The sequence below is a fragment of the Chrysochloris asiatica genome, unplaced genomic scaffold (genome assembly GCF_000296735.1).
Source record: "Chrysochloris asiatica unplaced genomic scaffold, ChrAsi1.0 scaffold00151, whole genome shotgun sequence".
Lineage (NCBI taxonomy): Eukaryota > Metazoa > Chordata > Mammalia > Afrosoricida > Chrysochloridae > Chrysochloris > Chrysochloris asiatica.
The window spans coordinates 4,459,699-4,478,548 of record NW_006408669.1 but is presented as its reverse complement, the minus strand read 5'-3'; the positions used below and the strand labels follow the sequence as shown (position 1 = coordinate 4,478,548).

The 18,850-nt window shown below is 42.7% G+C and overlaps 1 protein-coding gene and 1 pseudogene across 2 annotated transcripts in view; one reads left to right on the top strand and one right to left on the bottom strand.

The window, feature by feature from the left end:
- The window catches only part of PPP4R2 (protein phosphatase 4, regulatory subunit 2), a 104,344-nt gene extending 94,348 nt beyond the window's left edge, over window positions 1-9,996 (bottom strand). The window contains exons 1-2 of one of the 2 annotated variants that reach the window (XM_006870783.1): window positions 9,726-9,996; window positions 8,758-8,839 (exon numbers count right to left, since the gene is read on the bottom strand). In XM_006870783.1, the coding sequence (XP_006870845.1) occupies window positions 8,758-8,839; window positions 9,726-9,759 (116 nt within the window). In that variant the 5' untranslated portion in view covers window positions 9,760-9,996. The remainder of the gene's footprint in view (window positions 1-8,757; window positions 8,840-9,725) is intronic. The other variant, XM_006870784.1, reaches the window with a different exon arrangement.
- The window catches only part of LOC102836373, a 22,931-nt pseudogene continuing 13,838 nt past the window's right edge, over window positions 9,758-18,850 (top strand).

The window sequence follows — 18,850 nt, the reverse complement described above, 5'->3', positions numbered from 1 at the left end:
GAGAAAGATGAGGCTTTCTGCTCCCATAAAGATTTACAGCCTCAGAAACCCTGTACAGGGTTGCTATGAGTCGAAACCAACTTCACGGCCCATAACAACAACTCACTGTTTTAAGGAGCTCTGGTAGCATAGTGGTTATGAGTTGGGCTGTTAACCTCATGGTCAGCAGCTCAAAACTACCAGCTGTTCCGCAAGAGAAAAATAAAGCTTTCTGCTCCTGTAAAGATTTACAGCCTCGGAAACCCTATGCAGGTTCCCTATGAGTCAGAATCGACTCCACAGCACACCGCCACCACCACTCACTGTTTTTGGAGTCTTGGTATGGCACTGTGGGCTAATGCGTCAGACTGCAAAGAAGTTTGATCTGCAAGGTTGGTGCTTCAAGCTCACCAGCTGCTCCTTGGAAACCCTATACAGGGTCACTATAGGTCAGAATCGACTCAACAGCACCTAACAACAACTCACTCTTAAAACAACAACCCACTGTTTTTATCTTCCGTCACTGGTTTTTATAAAGGTATTTTTATTTCCTACTTTTATTTCCTTTTTTGTCTTCTATGGCTCCATTTCCCTGTCCCTCTTTTGTCATTATAGTCATTGTATTTCTTTTTCTGGCCACAATCTGGTTTCTGTCTGTTTTTATTTCCTTTTTCATTGTTGATTCCTTGTCTGTCTAATGTTTTGTTATCTTGTGTTTAGGAGCTGGGGGAGGGGTTTTTCTTTTTCACAGCCGGCAGACAAGAGACAGCAACCATGCCCATAGAGCCCAACCACAAACATACCCACTGTAGCTCCACCAATTGGGCAACAGCCAATACCAGCTCCTACACCACCTAATCAACCACTGACAGCAGCCAACACCAGCCTAAACACCCTAATATGAAATGTACTTACAACAAATAAGACTGGTGATTCCATTTTCTAAATACAGTTGGTGAGGGCCAAAGAACACATGAACACACAATCATCAATGAACACAAACATGACAACCCCTAATACCCCAGTGACAACAGACTATGTTACCTCACATGAAGAAACAAGAGAATGGCTCAAACAAATGACCAGGATACAGAGACAAAAAACATTTCTGAGTAAGAAAAGGTATGGTGCTAAGTGAAAAGGATTTCAAACAATGATTATTTAGGTACCTTTAAAGGATTGACAAAAAGATCGAGGAAAGCAAGGAGAACATAGAAAACGCTTTAGGAAGAATTTAGGAAAACACTACAAGAACTTACAGACAAAATAAATGCAAATTTGAAACAATACAAAACTCGCAATTAGAATCCAGATGATTAATAGTAAGATCTCAGAAATGTATTGAAAGGACAAAGGAATAGATTCAAAGCAATGGAAGCCCGAATTAGCTTGAAAATAAATCTCTCAAGAGTATGCCACAAGAACAATCAGGAAAAAAAAGAATGAAACAGTCTGAAGAAAGCCTAAGAGATATATGGGACATCATGAAAAGGAACTTTATCAGAGTCCTGGTGTGGCACTGTGGGCTAATGCGTCAGACTGCAAAGTCGTTTGAACTGCTAGGTCGGTGCTAGGTCGGTGGTTCAAGCTCACCAACTGCTCTTTAGAAACCCTATACAGGGTCGCTACAGGTCCGAATCAACTCAACGGCACTTAACAAAAACAACAAATGGGTGATCAGATTTCCAGAACAAGAAGACAATAAAAAGCAGAGAGAAAATTACTGAAGAGTAGTTGGAAGAAAACTCCCTAAACATCATGGAAGAAGAGAGGATAAGCATATAAGAAGCTATACAAAGCCTAAACAGGATAGATTCCACAAGCAAATTACCAAGACATATCACAATCAAATTTTCCAAAACCAAAGATAAGGAAAGAATCCTGAGAGTAGCTTGGAAGCATTACCTACAAAGGAGAACCAATGAGAATAAGCTCTGCTTTCTCAGCAAAAAAACAGGCATGCAAGACAATGGGACGACTTATACAAAACTCCTAAGGAAAAAAACTGCCACCAAAGAATCACATACCCAGCAAAGCTGTGCCTCAAATACTACGGTAGAATTAAGACATTTCCTGATAAACAAAAATTAAAAAAAGAATTTGTAATATTAGACCAACTGTACAAAAAAAAATGCTAAGGTGTGTTCTTAGGACTGAGAACCAACAACAGCAGTCAACAAACTGAGATTACCATACATGACATCACCACTCAGAACTCAATCCAGATATAGAAGCACTGGTGTGTGGCAATAGGATACACCACTGGACCAAACTGCAAAGGTTAGTGATTCAAAATCACCAGAAGCTCCTTGAAAACACTATACAGGTGCACTAAGAGTCGGAACCGACTCAATAGCACTTAACAACAAGTAAAACAAGCCTACACGACTGAAAATAAGGACCAGACGTATCGATTTAAAATGAAGTCAATTCTATTTCTAAAATCTATACTAGATAGAGAATTGCTGAAGTTTTCTAAAATGCTTACTCTAGGCAACTGAAGTTAGCCATTTATTAGAAAACTTCATTCATGTAAGTTAACTGTCTGACATAACTTACATTAATCTTCTTATATATGATAGTTCTTGAGGACTTTCTCAGCTCTTCCTTCAAACCTGCTATTCACTTTCAGTTACTTCAAGCCTTACTAAGTAAATGTATGAACCCTTTTGCAGACAGCAAAAAAAAAAAATATGAAGTCAACTAGGTGGACATGTGTAGACAGAACTTTCAAATGGCAAGGAAGTCAGGTAGATTTCAAGATAAGAGAGGCTGTTTGAAGCAGGAAAATAATTTAATAAATTACAAGTCGGGCAGCTAAACCTCAAGATCAGCTGTTCAAAACTACCAGCCATTCCGTGGGAGAAAGACAGGGCTTTCTGCTCCCACAAAGATTTACAACCTTGGCAACACTATAAGGACTGCTGTGAGTCGGAGATGACTTCATGGCACACCACCAGACAACCTCAAAGAAAATATACCTGCACATCAAAATTAAAAAGAGGAAAATCAGAAAGAGTTAGTAAACATTAACACAATAGAAATGAAAAAGAAAACCCACAAACAAAATGAACTCAGTGCAGAAAATTATGTGAAACAAATGAGCAGCAACACGCACACACACACACAAAAGAAAATGACAGCCCTCAATTTATACCTAAAGATTAGTGCACTGAATGTAAACAGATTAATGCACTAGACAAGAGACATGACAGAATGGAAAAGAAAAGAGGATCCTTCCATGTGCTGACTCCAAGAGACACATCCAGGGGATGGAGACAGCCTGGATGCAGAAGAATGGCTGGGCAGCCTTTGGTGGTATACACACAATGGAGTGCTATACCATGAGTTGAAGAACACTTCACAACGTGGGACACTGTGCTGGGTGAATACTGGTCAATCATAGGGGACAGGCATCGTGTGGAACCAATGTTGAAAAAAGGTTTTCTTGATAGAAGAAGCAATCTGTGATGGTTATGGAGGGAGGGGAGAGGGAAAATTATTCAGTTTACCAAGTAGACTGGAGTACTGGTGTGGTGCTTTAAGTTAAGTACTGGACTGCTAACTGCAAGATCTGTGGTTCAAACCCACCAGATGCTCCTTGGAAATCCTACACAGGGTCACTGAGTCAGCATCAAATGGATAGCATTTAACAACATAGGACAGACACATGTTAACATGGGTGACAAAGCAGGCAATAGACAATAGAGAGGTAAGCAGAGGAAAGATGAAGGTTGAAGAGACACATGTAGGAATGCAATAGTTAAAGCGAACAGAGGTAAAATAAATGCTGTTAATTTTGGTACATGGGGGAGTTGCAACCATTGCAAGGAAGCGAAGTATAGGATCTGCTGAGCAACTGGTAGATTCAACTGCTGCCGTGTCAGCTAGCTGCCCAGCTCATAATCCACTATGTTTCCAACTCACAGCAATCCTGTAAAGGGCAGCTTCCAAGGAGCAGCTGGTGGGCTTGAACAATGCACCTTTCGGTTAGCAGTCCAGTGCTTACCTTATAGCGAGTACTAGTACTCAGGGCCTTAAGAGTATTCTTCTTAACAATCAGTATTCCACGTCTTGAAATCTTTTGTAACTTCCTATAATTCTATAAATTCTCCCTAAAGCTAAAATCAAATCAATTGTTTGTTTTAAAGTAAAACAAATAGCTTAGGCTATAAATGAGTTTCATTCATAAAGTTTCATATAGTTCTCTTTCTCAATACTTTCTTATTATACTTTACCAGCGGAAACGACCATGGTCAAAGCAATGCAATTCTTATCTTAGGTAACTCTTCAATACTAAAACACAAAAAGACTTAAAGTGTCACTTTTTTAATTTCCATTCTCCCAGGGTTCAAGCTCACCAGTTGCTCCTCAGAAGCCCTAATCAGGGTTGTTATAGGTTGGAATCCACTCAACGGTGCTGAACAACAAACAACAATGCATTCTCCTGTAGTCCTGGTGTGCTGCTGCTGGTTAAAGCGCAGTCCGGTCTAAGCCTCAGGGTCAGCAGTTCAAGTTCACCAGCAACTCCTCGGAAACCCTATACAGGGTCACTATGAGTCAGAACCAACTCAGGTACTTAAGAACAATGCCATCTCCTACAGTCTTGGTGTGGCACTGCAGGATAAGCACTAGACCACAAGGTTGGTGAAGCACAACACAACACCAGCCGTTCAAATTCACCAAGTCCTCCACAGAAAACCCTATATAGGATCACTATGAGCAGGAACTGGCTCAATGGCACTTAACAACGCATTTTCCTATTGCAATTTGGAGACCTGGTATGGCACTATAAGATCAGTACTGGACTACTAAACCCAAGGTCAGCAATTCAAACCCACCAGCCACTTCCTGGAAACCCAATAGAGGGGAGCTATGAATTGGGACAGATCATACATCATCTAACAACAACTACAATCTTAATGATCCCTGGTGGCACTGTGGGTTAGGCATTGAACTGCTAATAGTAAAGTCAGTGATTCAAAATCATGAAGTTCTCCACAGGACAAAGATGAGTTTGTGTGTTCCTGTAAAGATTCACAATCTCTGAAACTCTATATATGGTCGCTATGAGCTGGAACCAACTCAATAGCAGTTGGTTTGATTTTTCGACAGCACTTAACAACAACAATCTTATAAGGAGTCCTGATGTGGCGCTATGGGTTAATGTGCCAGACTGCAAAGCCGTCTAAATTGCAAGGTTGGTGGTTCAAGCTCACCAGCTGCTCCTCGGAAACCCTCTACAGGGTCACTCTGGGTCAGAACCAACTCAAAGGCTCTTAACAACAACATAATCTTATAAATTACACAAAGCTCAATTTAGCCATAAATAGATTACAGAAATTGCAAATTTCACTATCAAAAGGCATGGCCACACTGAAAATTATGAATCCAAAATCCATAATTTTAAATGATAAAAAGTAAATTTTAGAACACCAATAACTTTAATACAAAATGCTCTTAGTAAATATACACCTAACTTGACTAAAAGCAAACTTCTTTAAAGTCCCTTATCAAGACAAATACTTGTTCAGAAAAAACAGGTTTAATTTCCTGGCCACTGGGTGACCCAGCAGGACAACGTATTAAGGAGTTCTTTATTACTGATTATACATTTCAAAACAGTTAATGTCACTAAATTACATACCTAAAAATGGTCAAAGTAACAGATTTGGTATAAACATTTTACAATTAAATTTAAAGAAAAATGTTTTAACCTTTTAGAAATTTGACTGGTCGGTGTATTTTATTTAAAAAAAAAAAAAGGAACGCTACAAAATTGAAAAATTGATAAAGAAATGAGGCTTTGGCTGGTTGTGTGCCGTGGAGTCGGTTCCAACCCACAGCAACCCTGAATAGGGTTTCCAGGGCTATAAATCTTTACAGGAGCAGAACGCCTCATCTTTCTCCCACCAAACAGCTGGTAGTTTCGAACTGCTGACCTTGTGGATCGCAGCCCGATTCATAACCACTACGCTACCAGAGAATGAGGCTTTAAGTATATACAAACAGATATAATCTTACATATCAAAAATCTCTTACAAGTAAAATGTTTTTCCTCTTGATGTTGTGGAGGGGGAAAGTTTGATCTAGTGATTCAAGAGAAATAGTGGAGACCTACAAGAGCTCTGGTAGCGTAGTGGTTACGAATCGGGCTGCGAACATTAAGGTCAGCAGATGGAAACTACCAGCTGCTGCATGTGAGAAAGATGAGGCTTTCTGCTCCCATAAATATTTACAGCCTTGGAAACCCTGTTCAGGGTCGCTATGGGTCGGAACCAACTCGACGGCACTTAATATCAAAGCAGTTCGAAACTACCAGCTATTCCACGGGAGAAAGATGAGGCTTTCGGCTCCCATAAAGATTTATAGCCTTGGACACCCTCTATAGGGTCACCTAGTCAGAACCGACTCCATGGCACATAACAACAACAACAACAAGTATTAATGTAGGAATCCTGATGTGGCGCTGTGGGCTACTGCATCAGATTACAGAAGTCTTTGAACTTCCAAGGTCAGCAGTTCATGCTCACCCTACGGGGAGGCTGACTGTGGGTCCGAATCGACCCGACGGTATTTAACAACAACAGCATTAATGTGAAGTCCTGGTGAAGCACTATGGATTAACACACTGGGCTGCAAGGTCAGTTTGAACCACCAGGTCGGCAGTTCAAACTCACCAGCTGCTCCTCGGAAACCATATATAGGGTCTCTGTGAGTTAAAACTGACTGGACAGCACTTAATAACAACAAAACAAAAAAACAAAAAAAACAAAAATTTTAGAAACTAATGTATTTTTGAAATCAGGCACCTAGCTGTTTTTAGGTTTATCAACATAATTAAACACTTTTAGCTATTCTGCACTGTATTATTTGAATCAAGACGTTCCGAGTCATAGCCACCCACAAAACAGCTGGTGTGTTTGAACTACCAACCTTGCTGTTCGCAATGATCCTAAGATTCTCTACTATTGCTTGTTGTTGTTGTTCAAAGTGCCAACAAGTCGGTTCCGACTCCCTGCAACCCTGTACAGGATTTCCAAGGAGCAGCTGGTGAGTGTGAACAGCCCACCTTGTGGTTCAAAGCAACTTTGCAGTTTAGCGCATTAATCCACAGCACCACACTAAAACTGCTATCTCTCTTCAAATCGCTTCCAACTCAAAGCACTCCTGTAGAGTGTTTCTAGGAGCCAAGCTTATAGTTAGTAATTCAGTGCTTATGCTACAGCTCCAAACTCCAAGGTGTCCTATGTTGTTGTTAAATGCCATGAAGTCAGTTCCCATTGATAGTGAGCAGCTGGTGAAGCGTAGTGGTTACGAATCGGGCTGCTAACCTCAGAGACAGCAATTCAAAACTACCAGCTGCTCCGCGGGAGAAAGATGAGGCTTTCTGCTCCCATAAAGATTTACAGCCTCGGAAACCCTGTACAGGGTCGCCATGAGTCGGAACCGACTCCACGGCACGTAACAACAAGTTCAATGTTTATCCTCCAATGCCACACCAGGCCCCCAAGAGACTATAATTCAAAGAAAAACTGGCTTTCTTTTCTCTAAATGGTTCTATTTTTAACATGCAAATGAAATATATAATTGAAAACATCAGTTCTTAAGTTGACTGTTGCAAGTATGCTTAACAGAGCACTCAGGTTCAGCTTGTCTACATGACCCTTAAATCAAGCACTGTTGTTGTTTCGTGTCATTGAGTTGGTTCCAACCCACAGCGACCCAGTATAGTGTTTCTGAGGAGCGAATGGTGAGTTTGAACCACCGACTTTGCGATTCAAACTAACTTTACACTCCAGCACATTAACCCAAAGCGCAATACCAGGACTCCAAATCAAGCATTAGGTTATCAGTTTTTACTCTTTCTAAAATGAGACTAGTTACTAAACGGCTAGACTACAACCATAGTTAATCTTGTGTGAACTGAACACTTACCAGTAAAATTACAGAAAGCACACACCACTTGAAGTTGATATTCTTATTAGGTCTCAAAAAGTATTTTGAAAACAGGCATGAAGGAAGGAAGCCAGAGACGAGCCTAAGAAACTTTTCTCCTTCTTGTGCTCCAACCACCACCCAAACAAAAGACTGCAAAGTTCTCTACAACTTAACTTAGCCAGAGTCTGTACACAACAACTGGTATACAAAGCATGCACACAACAGTGGACTGAAAATGTTCCTTTTGAAAACCTGGCTTCGTAAGTTTCAAATTCAGAACATTTGGAAAGAAGCCTAATGAAATGCTGAGCATATGTAACAAGTTAGCTATCCCAGAAAGTTTACAGGACACTCAAAACTATAGCCAGGAATTTGTCAGATAATCGGAGAAGAAAAGAAATGAGACTTAAAACATTCACATATACAAATATGACCAAAAGGCTGAATAAAGGACAATAAGAGAAAATATTAACAACAAAATGAAACTGAAGCAATCAATGACTTGAAACTATTGGTTATGGACAAAAAAGATTATATGAAATGGGCACTGTTCCTTTTTCAGGCTCTTCCAAACTAAGTAGCCAAAATGGAAGAAGAGGGAAAAAAAAGAACGAAAGAAAAAAGTACATACTTTAAAAAATTAAACAAAATTTTTTAAAGCATTACACAACACACATTATGTATATACACTTTATACACGCTTTATATCCGTTTTTAAAATCAGGGGTTGACACAAATAAATAATTTTAATTCTTCCAAAAGCACTTTTTTCCCTTTGTCCTATACAATTCTGATGACACAGGTTTACAAAACAATGAGTACAGGTTTTTAACTCACATAGTTTCTCCAGTCTTGGCTACATGACAAAGAAATTGATCCAGGACAGGACAAACTTCCTTTTTACCCCTCTTCTCAAAATCTAGATAAGGAAGTAAACAAAAGTTATGTTAATTCCCAAAAATCCATCCATCATTCCCAATACCTTCTCAAACCCTTCTTCCCAGTCCTTTCCGAATTAAGAAGCAATGAAAAGGAAAAAAAATCAGCTTCTCAAATATCCACAATTCTCTTTCCCAAACTCCACTTCCAAAATGTCACCCTCTTCATTGGTAACTAGACTCCTCCAAAAGGGGGCACTCGACTTCGCCCCAAACTCCACTTCTCCACAAACCAACCGCAGTGATTCTCAAAAGTATGGCCACGGGGAACACCAGCCTGAGTACTACCTGGGAATCCGGTTCAAACACCAACCTCCAGGCCTGGACCCCACAAACAGTTCATCTAAGTGAAGTTCCCAAGTCTGCGTCGTAATAAACACCAGCTACTGCACGGAGGCTCCCCCAAACGATGCTGGACTTAGAAATATGATTCTCAGACCCTGAGATCATTATAGTTCAAGTTGGGGGCCCACTGCCCTATCGCCTGTTGCACGGAAGGCGCCCACCGTGGAACGAGGGCGCGTGGGGCACGCCTGCCTCAGCCCGGGAGGCTCCCAGAAACCACGGAAAAGTTGCTTCGCCAGCGCCCGCCGCCCTGGGACTTTACCACCCGCCGCGGGGCGGGCCAGCTCCCCAGGGTGGGCGAGGACCCCGGGCCTCCGAGCCCCTCCCCTCCCCCTGCGCAGACGCCGGCGGCAGACACAAAGCCCAGCGCGGGCGGGAGGGGGCTGCCCACAGGGTTCCCGGCCCGTGGAGTGGGGGAGGGGAGCCCGGGAGCCCCTCCCGCCGCGAGCCCGGCGCCGCCCGCCCCGAGCGGAGGAGGGGGCCGCGAAGGTGTGGAGCAAGGGCGAGGGCAGCTCCCCCCACCTTTCAGCGCCTCCTGCAGCCTCTCGACGTCCATGGCTTCCCGGAGTCCCTCGCAGCCTGCGCCTCCCACAGCGGGCCTCCCCGAGACCGGAGCGCCTCCCCCCACCCCCCCGACGCCCTCCCCCTCCCTCGCACACACTCCGGCACGCAGGCGACCGGGGGGGGCACCGAAGGGAGCCGGGGGAAGCGAGCGAGAGAGCGAGACCGAGAGAGCGAGCACCTCCCCGAGCCCCTACCACAAGCCCTCCAACATGGCGCCCGGCACGTCACCGCGCGCACGCTCCCCGCCGCCGTCCTCGCGCCCGCTGCGCGCCCCGACCCGGGAGCCCGAGAGCGCGTGCGCGGCGGAGGCTCGCCGCCGGGTGGCCCAGAAGGCCGGGTTCGTGTTTGCGTCGCGTTCTGCGCGTCCTGCGCGGGGATCCCGGGTAGGCGCTGCAGCTGACTCCCTGACTCTGAGTTCCTGCCACGAGCTTGCTGTGTGAACCTGAGCACACACTTAACCTCTCTGAGCTTCACTGTCCCCGTTTGTAAGTGAGAGTGTATACACCTAGAGTTCACAAGATGAACAGACACTTCTGTTACTACTGCTAACAACAACAGCACTTCTTACCTGACCTCAGCGTTCAGTTCTCACTGTCCTGCCTTTGAAGAGAAGCCATGGCCACAGCAAAGGGCTCAAGTCAAACTTTGGAATCAGCTGAACTCATATCTTAATCTCACTACTTTCTATGTGACTCTGGACACATGCTCGGTTTCTTTTATCTTAAAATGGAGATTAGGAAACAGCCACGAAGACCACCCGAAATGGTGAATGTTGTTGTTAAGGGCCATCGAATCGGTTCCAACTCGTAGCGACCCTATATAGGGTTTCCAAGGAGCACTTGGTGAGTTTGAACCACTGACCTTATAAATCAAACCCACCTTGGGGTCCAGTGCTTATCCTACACTGCCATATGTAAAGCTTGTATGTATCACCTGGTCTAATACTTGGTAAACCAACTCATAGCTACCCTGTATAGGGTTTCTGAGGTTGTAAAACTTTATGGGAGCAGAAAGTCTCATCTTTTTCCCGCAGAATAGCCAGAGGGTCTGAACTGCCAATTTGCAATTAGCAGTCCAATACTTATCTTACTATACTACCAGCGTTTTGTGGCACTTGGTAAACACTGAGTTAACAAGGTGCTACTGCTATGGTGATGGACTTTGTTTCATTCTGTTGTGCATAGGGTCACTATGAGTCAGAAACGACTCTACAGTACTTAACAACAACAACAACTATTTTTATTATCACTCTGGGTATGATTACGTTGCCTAGCACTGACATTTGACAAATGGGAAAGCTGAGGCATAGACAGCAAGTCTAACAAAACAGCTGTGGAACCCAGAATGGTTGACTCCTAGCCTTCATGTGGACGTTTTTATGCACTTGTTTCTGGGAACTTTTAAAGGAAAAGATGCGAAATTGTTACATGTTCTCTTCACAAAGCCTAGCAGACTGCTATGAAAGAAAGGAAGAAAACAAAGGCTATCTCTTGGCTTCTCTTAAATGGTACAGATTTATATGCAGACATTACAACTGTTGACATTCCTAATAGATTGCAGCTCTGACCCTTGCCCTAGGTATCAGATACAGGCAAAAGCCTCCCACACCCAAAACACCTCTCTCAAATGTTACAATCAGAAAACCAGTCCCTTGTGCCCTTAGACCCTTTCATTGACCACAGCACAATTACAAATAGGAAGCAGGGCATCATCATCAATCTCTTAGCCAGCATTTAGGCTACACTAGATTCATTGTGGTGTTGGAGGAGAATACCAAAAGTGCCATGGGCTGCCAAAAGAACCAATAGATCTGTTTTGGAAGAGGTGCAGCCAGAGTGCTCCTTGGAGACCAGGATGGCTAAGCTTCGTCTCTCATACTTTGGACATGTTGTCAGGAAGGAACAGTCGCTGGAGAAGGATGTCATGTTGGGTAAGATGGAGGGTCAGAGAAAGAGAGGAAGACCCCCAACGAGATGGATAGGCCAGGTGGCATCATTGATGAACTAAAGTGTGGCAGCGGCAGTGAAGTTGACCCAGGATCGGACATTGTTTCGTTCTGCTGTGCATGGGGTCGCTATGAGTGGGTTCCAACTCGATGGCACCTGACAGCAACAACAATAGATTCAGTTTAATACACTAGATTTAGTTTCTCATGGGCCCTCCTGGTCGAAGGGGACTATTCTGCCTACAAAGCCCATCTGCCACTTCTTTCTCAAAACCAGTCCTCTAGGCAAGCATCTTTCTGGTGGCACAGTGTGTTAGGCATTAGGCTGCTAACCACAAAGACTATTCCCAACAGTCGCTCCATGAGAAAAGATGAGCCTTTCCCCAAAAAGATGTCGTCTTGAATCCATAGGAGTAGTTAGTTCTACTTTAACCTATAGGGTCGCTATGAGTAGAAACTGATTCAATGGCAGAGGGCTACACTTGTCTGGTAAGGAGCCCTGGTAGCGTAGTGGTTACGAATCGGGCTGTGAACCACAAGGTCAGTAGTTCGCAACTACCAGCTGCTTCGCCGGAGAAAGATGAGGCTTTCTGCTCCTGTAAAGATTTACAGCCTCGGAAACCCTATACAAGGTCGCTATGGGTCGGAACCAACTCGATGGCACTTAACAACAACACTTGCTCTAAAAAGGTCTCTGAGTATGATGCAGTGATTAAAGTGCTTGGCTAACAATCAAAAGGTTTGAACCTACCAGCCACTCTGAGCAAGAAATACGTGGCAGTCTGATTTCTTAAGGTCTACAGTCTTGGGAACCTTATGAGGTAGGTCTACTTTGTCCTTTAGGGTCACTGCAAGTCAGAATAGACTCAGTGACAGTGAGATTGATTTTTTTTTTTTTTTTTTTTTGATGGGTGGCATGAGCAAATTGTGTTCATCTAGTAACTTAAAGGTTAGCCATTTGAATTTTCCCAGTAATGCTGAAGAAAGGCCGGGGGATCTACTTCCATAGGATTGCAGTCAAGTAAACTTTATTAGCGCAGTTCTATTCTGTAACACAGGGGGTCGTCATGAGTCAGAATTGAAGAGACCACATGGCACTGGGTATGGTTGTTTCTGTAAGAGCTGGTTAGGTAATACCGTAGCTACTAATCTCATATTTGTTGTTGTTGTGAAGTGCTGTCGAGTCGGTTCCGACCCATAGCGACCCTGTACAGGGTTTCCAAGGGTGTAAATCTCATATGGCGGTTCATATTTCAATGAATTACACTTGAATAAAATTTAAATTTCAGTTCCTTGGTTCTGTTGTAAAATTTAGTTCCTTAGTCATACTGGTTGGTTGGTTATGTGCCGTGGAGTCGGTTCCGACTCATAGCGACCCTGCACAGTGTTTCCAAGGCTGTAAATCTTTACGGGCACAGAAAGCCTCATCTTTCTCCAGCAAAACAGCTGGTAGTTTCTAACTGTTGACCTTGCGGTTCACAGCCCGATTCGTAAAACCATTACGCTACCAGAGCGCCTTTCCAAATTCTCAATAGCCACATGTGGCTCATGGTTTTTGTATTGTGTAGTACAGATACAGAAGACTCCATTCTTGTTGAAAATGCTTTTGGACAATGCTAGATGGAAAGAATCCGCCACGCTAACTTCTTCCTCTTGGCTTTGTCCCTTCCATCAGTTCTTCCCCCTCACTTGGGGATGCCAAGCCCTGGATACGGCCTATGGTCTGAGACAAAGTACACACAGCAGTGCCAACCTAGCAGAATCAGGGACCGCTTCTTGGAGAAAGTGGTGTTTAAGCTGAGATCTGAATCATGAGAAGAAGGGAGTTAAGTTAAATGGATAGGAGGAATTATCAAATAAAAGGAGTCCTGGTGTGGCCCTGTAGGATCAGCACGGGCCTGCTAACAACAAGGTTGGTGGTTCAAACCCACCTGCCACTCCTTGGAAACCCTATACAAGGTGGTGATGAGTCAGAACTGACTCAATGGTACACAACAGCAACATCAAACTCCAAGATGTCTTGAAATGAGAGAAAAGAGTCAGGAGCACTCTGAAGAATCAGAAGAAATTCCTTCTGACTTGAGCCCGGAGTGCAAGGGGAAGGAAGACAAAAGATGAGACTTTGATTCAATAGTTCTTTTTTTCTTGGATTTTTTTTCCTTAGCCAGCATGTAGCCCCATGTAAGCACGCATTCCAAAGGCCTTATTAGTACTATTTCCCTTGGAGGAAACCAGTGTACAAATGTGCCCGTAAAGCTCCAAATGGCCCCTATCTTGTTGCTGTAATGTCATTATCACACATGGGGGCTTTAATGAACAGTTGAGTTTCCCATAGTTTCTGTGATAGTAAGGTTCTGTGTCAACTTGGCTATGCTTGGGTTCTCAGTGGGTTGATTGGCAATTGAGATGTAGCTATACCATGTGATGTGATTTGATGTGATAATCCAATAAGAGGATTAAGGATGGGTATGTTGTTGTTGGTAAGTGCCATTAAGTCCTGTCCCACTCATAGTAACCTTGTATAGGGTTTCTGAGGAGCGGCAGATGAGTTTGAACCACCGGCCTCATAGTTCAAGCCAACATTGCAGACCATTGTTTACCCTACAAAGATACACCAGGTCTCTACCCTTAATCCCACCACCACTCTGATCCTGGCAATTCCCAAGAGTGTGGCATACAACACGTTTTATCTTACAAGAGACTAAAGGAGACTTGAGCAGAAAGGTGCGAACCAACTACCACCAAGACAGCAGAGCCAGGAGTGAGTCCGTCCTTTGGACTTGGGGTCTATGCACTGTGACGTGCCTAGATGCATGGGAAGATTGCTACCAAGAAGTAGAGAGGTCTCCAAACAATACTGGGCCTACAATTGCTGAAAGAAAACAAGGACACTTCCTCAGAGCCCACAGAGAGTCTCAGCACTTGGAATTTGGACTTTGAGCGTCCGAAGACATTTTTGGTAGTCAAAGTCACTGACTTGTGTGGTTCTATACCAGTAGCGGTAGATCACAATGACCTAGTCCAAACCAGGGTCCCAGCCCTGTTGATGACTTCCTTGTGGGTCACCATTGGTATTCTTTGGTTCTTGATGATCCTCACGTAGCATTTGTCGTCCTCAACAGTTGCTTGTTTCTATGTCTAAACTGATCTTTTTATAACTCAGAAGTGGTTAGGTTGAAGACATTACCCTGGGCTGGCCTTATTAACCTAAGTTTAGATTACATTATGGAAGGTTTTTACATTATATTACTTTACATCCACAGATAAAGGGATCAGGATTCCAACATCTAATACATGGGGATTGGACACAGTTCAATGCATAACATCTCTGAGTAATCCTAACCTCCCGAGATTCATAAAGAGCTGTGGCAGTGCCGCAGTTAAACTGTAGGCTGCCGATTGAAAGGTTGGAGACTCAGACCCACTCAAGTCACTCCATGGGAGAAAGGTCTGGCAAGCTACTTCTGTAAAGATTACAGAAAGAAAAAAAAACCCAACACCCTATAAGATAGTTCTGTTCAGCCACATGGTGTCACCATGAGTCACAACTGACTCTAGGGCTCACAACAACCACAAGAATAACACGTAGGCACCTCCCACAGTGAATCACAGTTGTATGTGTGACCAAAACCAAGAGAATGGCGGTGGTGGCGTGACTTCTAATGCTGCATCATAAAAAGAAATGAGGGCTCTTAGATTGCTCATTCTGGGAAGGCAGCTACCAGGTCAAGAGAACATTAAAGCAACATGGGAAAAGTTCACCTGGAAAAGAACCGAAGTTGGGGAAGTCGAACTGCAGCCCCACCTGACATCTTTTGTTTTGTTTTGTTTTGTTCTTGATGTTTTATTGTGAATTATGTGATCGTTTACATGGGAGAACATTAGTTTTACATTCACCACCTGACATCTTTTTTTAAAAAAATGTTATTATGAATTGAGTGTAGGTTTACAGACTACATCATCAGCTTTACATTCAACAAATTATACGCTGTTTCAAATCAATCATTACAATCCCCTCCCTGCAGCAACAGCGATCCCGCTTCCTCTCTCTGGTTCCTATTTGCATTCCACCTCGCTTCCTAACCCGTCTCAACTTTGTCCTTAGGAAAATGTTGTCCTTTTGATTTTGAATAAATGACCATTCCATGGTATGCATATCTTGTGTTGTCGCTAGTGTTGTTGTCCCTCCATCCTCCCAATCCCCATAAACCTATCCACTGCTGGTCTGAAAATTGAGCCACGTGGCTAAATTCCTTTCCAGACCTGAAGGGTGGTTGAGGGCCACAGTCTCAGTTTCCTCCAATGTCTTTCTGACCAGTAAGCCTGTCCAGTTGACTTCTTAAGCACAGCCTTATAAGAGACTCCAGTTTAGAATGGTCCATTTAAGCCACTCCCGAATTCCTGGTAAACAGAATCGGTGAAAGATAGTAAATTCTTATGTTTACAGCTGTTACCTATAGGATAAGCACTGGACTGCATGGTCATTTGAACTGCAAGGTCGACAGTTAAAACTCATCAGCTGCTCCTTGGAAATCTTAAACAGGGTGGCTGTGAGTCAAAACCAACTCCACTGCACTCAACAACAACAACAACAACAAAAATATATCAGGATAATATGTTAAATGTTGTATCCATTCCAACTCATAAACAGATGAACACTGCCCCATGGGGTTTCTATGACTCTAAAATGTCATCCACAGAGGTACTGGTAGGTTCCAAGCACTGCCATTTGCGTGATCACTCCAATGCTTAACCACTGCACTGCAAGATTCCTTAATTTCTTATATGTTGTTCGGTGACGTTGAGTCAGTTCTGACTCACAGTGACCTAGTATAGCGATTCCAAGGAGCAACTGCTGGGTTAGCACTGCTGACCTTGTGGTTAGCACTCCCCTACTTATCCTACAAAGCCACACCAGGACCCCAATTTCTCACACAACAATGGGTAAATAATGAATGCAGCAAGTAAAAATATTGATTTGTTGTTGTTAGATGCCATCGAGTCAATACTGACCCATAGCGACCCTATCCACAGCAGAACAAAACACTGCCTGATCCTGGGCCAACCTCACTACTGTTGCCACACTTGAGTCCACAGATGCTGCCACTTGGCCAATCCATCTCGTTGGGATTCTTCCTATTTTTCTCTGACCTTCCACCTTATCAAACATGATATCCTTCTCCAGCGACTGGTCCCTCCTGACAATATGTCCGAAGTATGAGAGAAGAAGTTTGGCCATCTTGGCCTCCAAGGAGCACTCTGGCTGCATGTCTTCCAGAACAGATCTATTGGTTCTTTTGGCAGCCCATGGCACTTTCAACAGTAGCCACTAATATTTATTAAGGGTTTTCTATGCTTTTAAACATTTACAAAAATATCTAATTTAATCCTATTATTATCCCACTTACCAGAAGAGAAACTGAGGTGTCTAAAGAGGTAAAATACCTTGTCAAAAGTTATACAGCTACACTGCAAGTGACTGAGCCAGAATTCAAATTCAGTCAAGCTCCAGACCATGAACACTTCACTTCTATTCAAAAAGATGGCAAAATGCTGTTGTTCTTCAGAATCCAGCACCACATAATACATCACGACCAAGTGGGTTTCATAAAAGGGATGCAAGGATGGTTCAACATTAGAAAAACAATCATTGTAATCCACCACATAAATAAGAAAAAGGACAAGAAGCACATGATCATATCCATCGATGCAGAAAAGGCGTTTGACAAAATCCAACATCCATTCCTGATAAAAACACTCAACAAAGTAGGAATTGAAAGGAAATTCCTCAACATAATCAAGAGCATTTATACAAATACTCACTCTCAATGGAGAGAAACTGAAAGCCATCCCTCTGCGAACAGGAACCAGACAAGGATGCCATTTGTCCCCCCTCCTTTTCAATATTATTTTGGAAGTATTAGCCAGAGCTATACGGCAAGATAGTGAAAGTAAAGGCATCCAAGTTGGCAAAGAGGAAATAAAACTCTCTCTATTTGCAGATGATATGATCCTATACATATAAAACACCAAAGAGTTAGTAAAAAAAAAAAACATCTATTAGTCCTTACCAAAGGATTCAGCAAAGTGGCAGGGTATAAGATTAACATCCAAAAATCAGTTGGATTCCTCCATAGCAACAATGACAGCACTGAAAAGGACATTAGGAAAGAAATAACATTTACAATAGCCACCCAAAGGATGAAATATTTGGAATGAACGTAACCAGAGAAACAAAGGATCTATACAAAGAGAATTACAAGACACTGCTAGAAGAAATCAAAAGAAATTTATGAAAGTGGAAAAAGATATCATGTTCCTGGATAGGAAGACTCAACATCGTGAAAACGTTAATACTACCCAAAGCAATATACATATATAATGCAATCCCAATCCAGATTCCAGCGACATTCTTCAAAGAGATGGGAAAGACAATTACAAACTATATGGAAAGGAAGGAGACCCAGGATAAGCAAAGCACTGCTCAAGAAGAAGAATAAGGTTGGAGGCCTCTCACACACCGATTTCAAAATCTACTACACAGCTACAGTGGGCAAAACAACCTGGTACTGGTACAATGAAAGGTACATTGATCAATGGAACAGAATGGAGAATCCAGAAATTAACCCATCCACATACAACCAACTGGTTTTCAACAAAGTGCCTAGTTATGTTACATGGGGAGGAGATACTCTCTTTAATAGATGGTGCTAGCAGAACTAGAAAACGATATGCAAAAGATTGAAACAAGACCTTTACCTCAGGCCCTATACAAAAAACAACTCAGCATGAATTAAAGACCTAAATGCGAATCCCAAAATTATGAAAGTCATCAATGAAAAAATAAGGAAAAATGTGAGAGCTCTAATACAGGGAATACACAGACTACCAAACATTTTGAAACTATACAAACAAAAGTAGACAAAATAGATGATTGGGACATACTACAAATTAAAAAACTTTTGTGCATCAAAAGACTTCACCAAAAGAGTAAAAAGTGAAACCAAAGAATAGAAAAAATCTTTTGCAACAACACATCACACAAGGGACTCATTTCTAAAATATATAGGAAACTACAACACCTCTACAAGAAAAAGACAAATAACCCAATTAAAAAGTAGGCACAGGACATGAACAG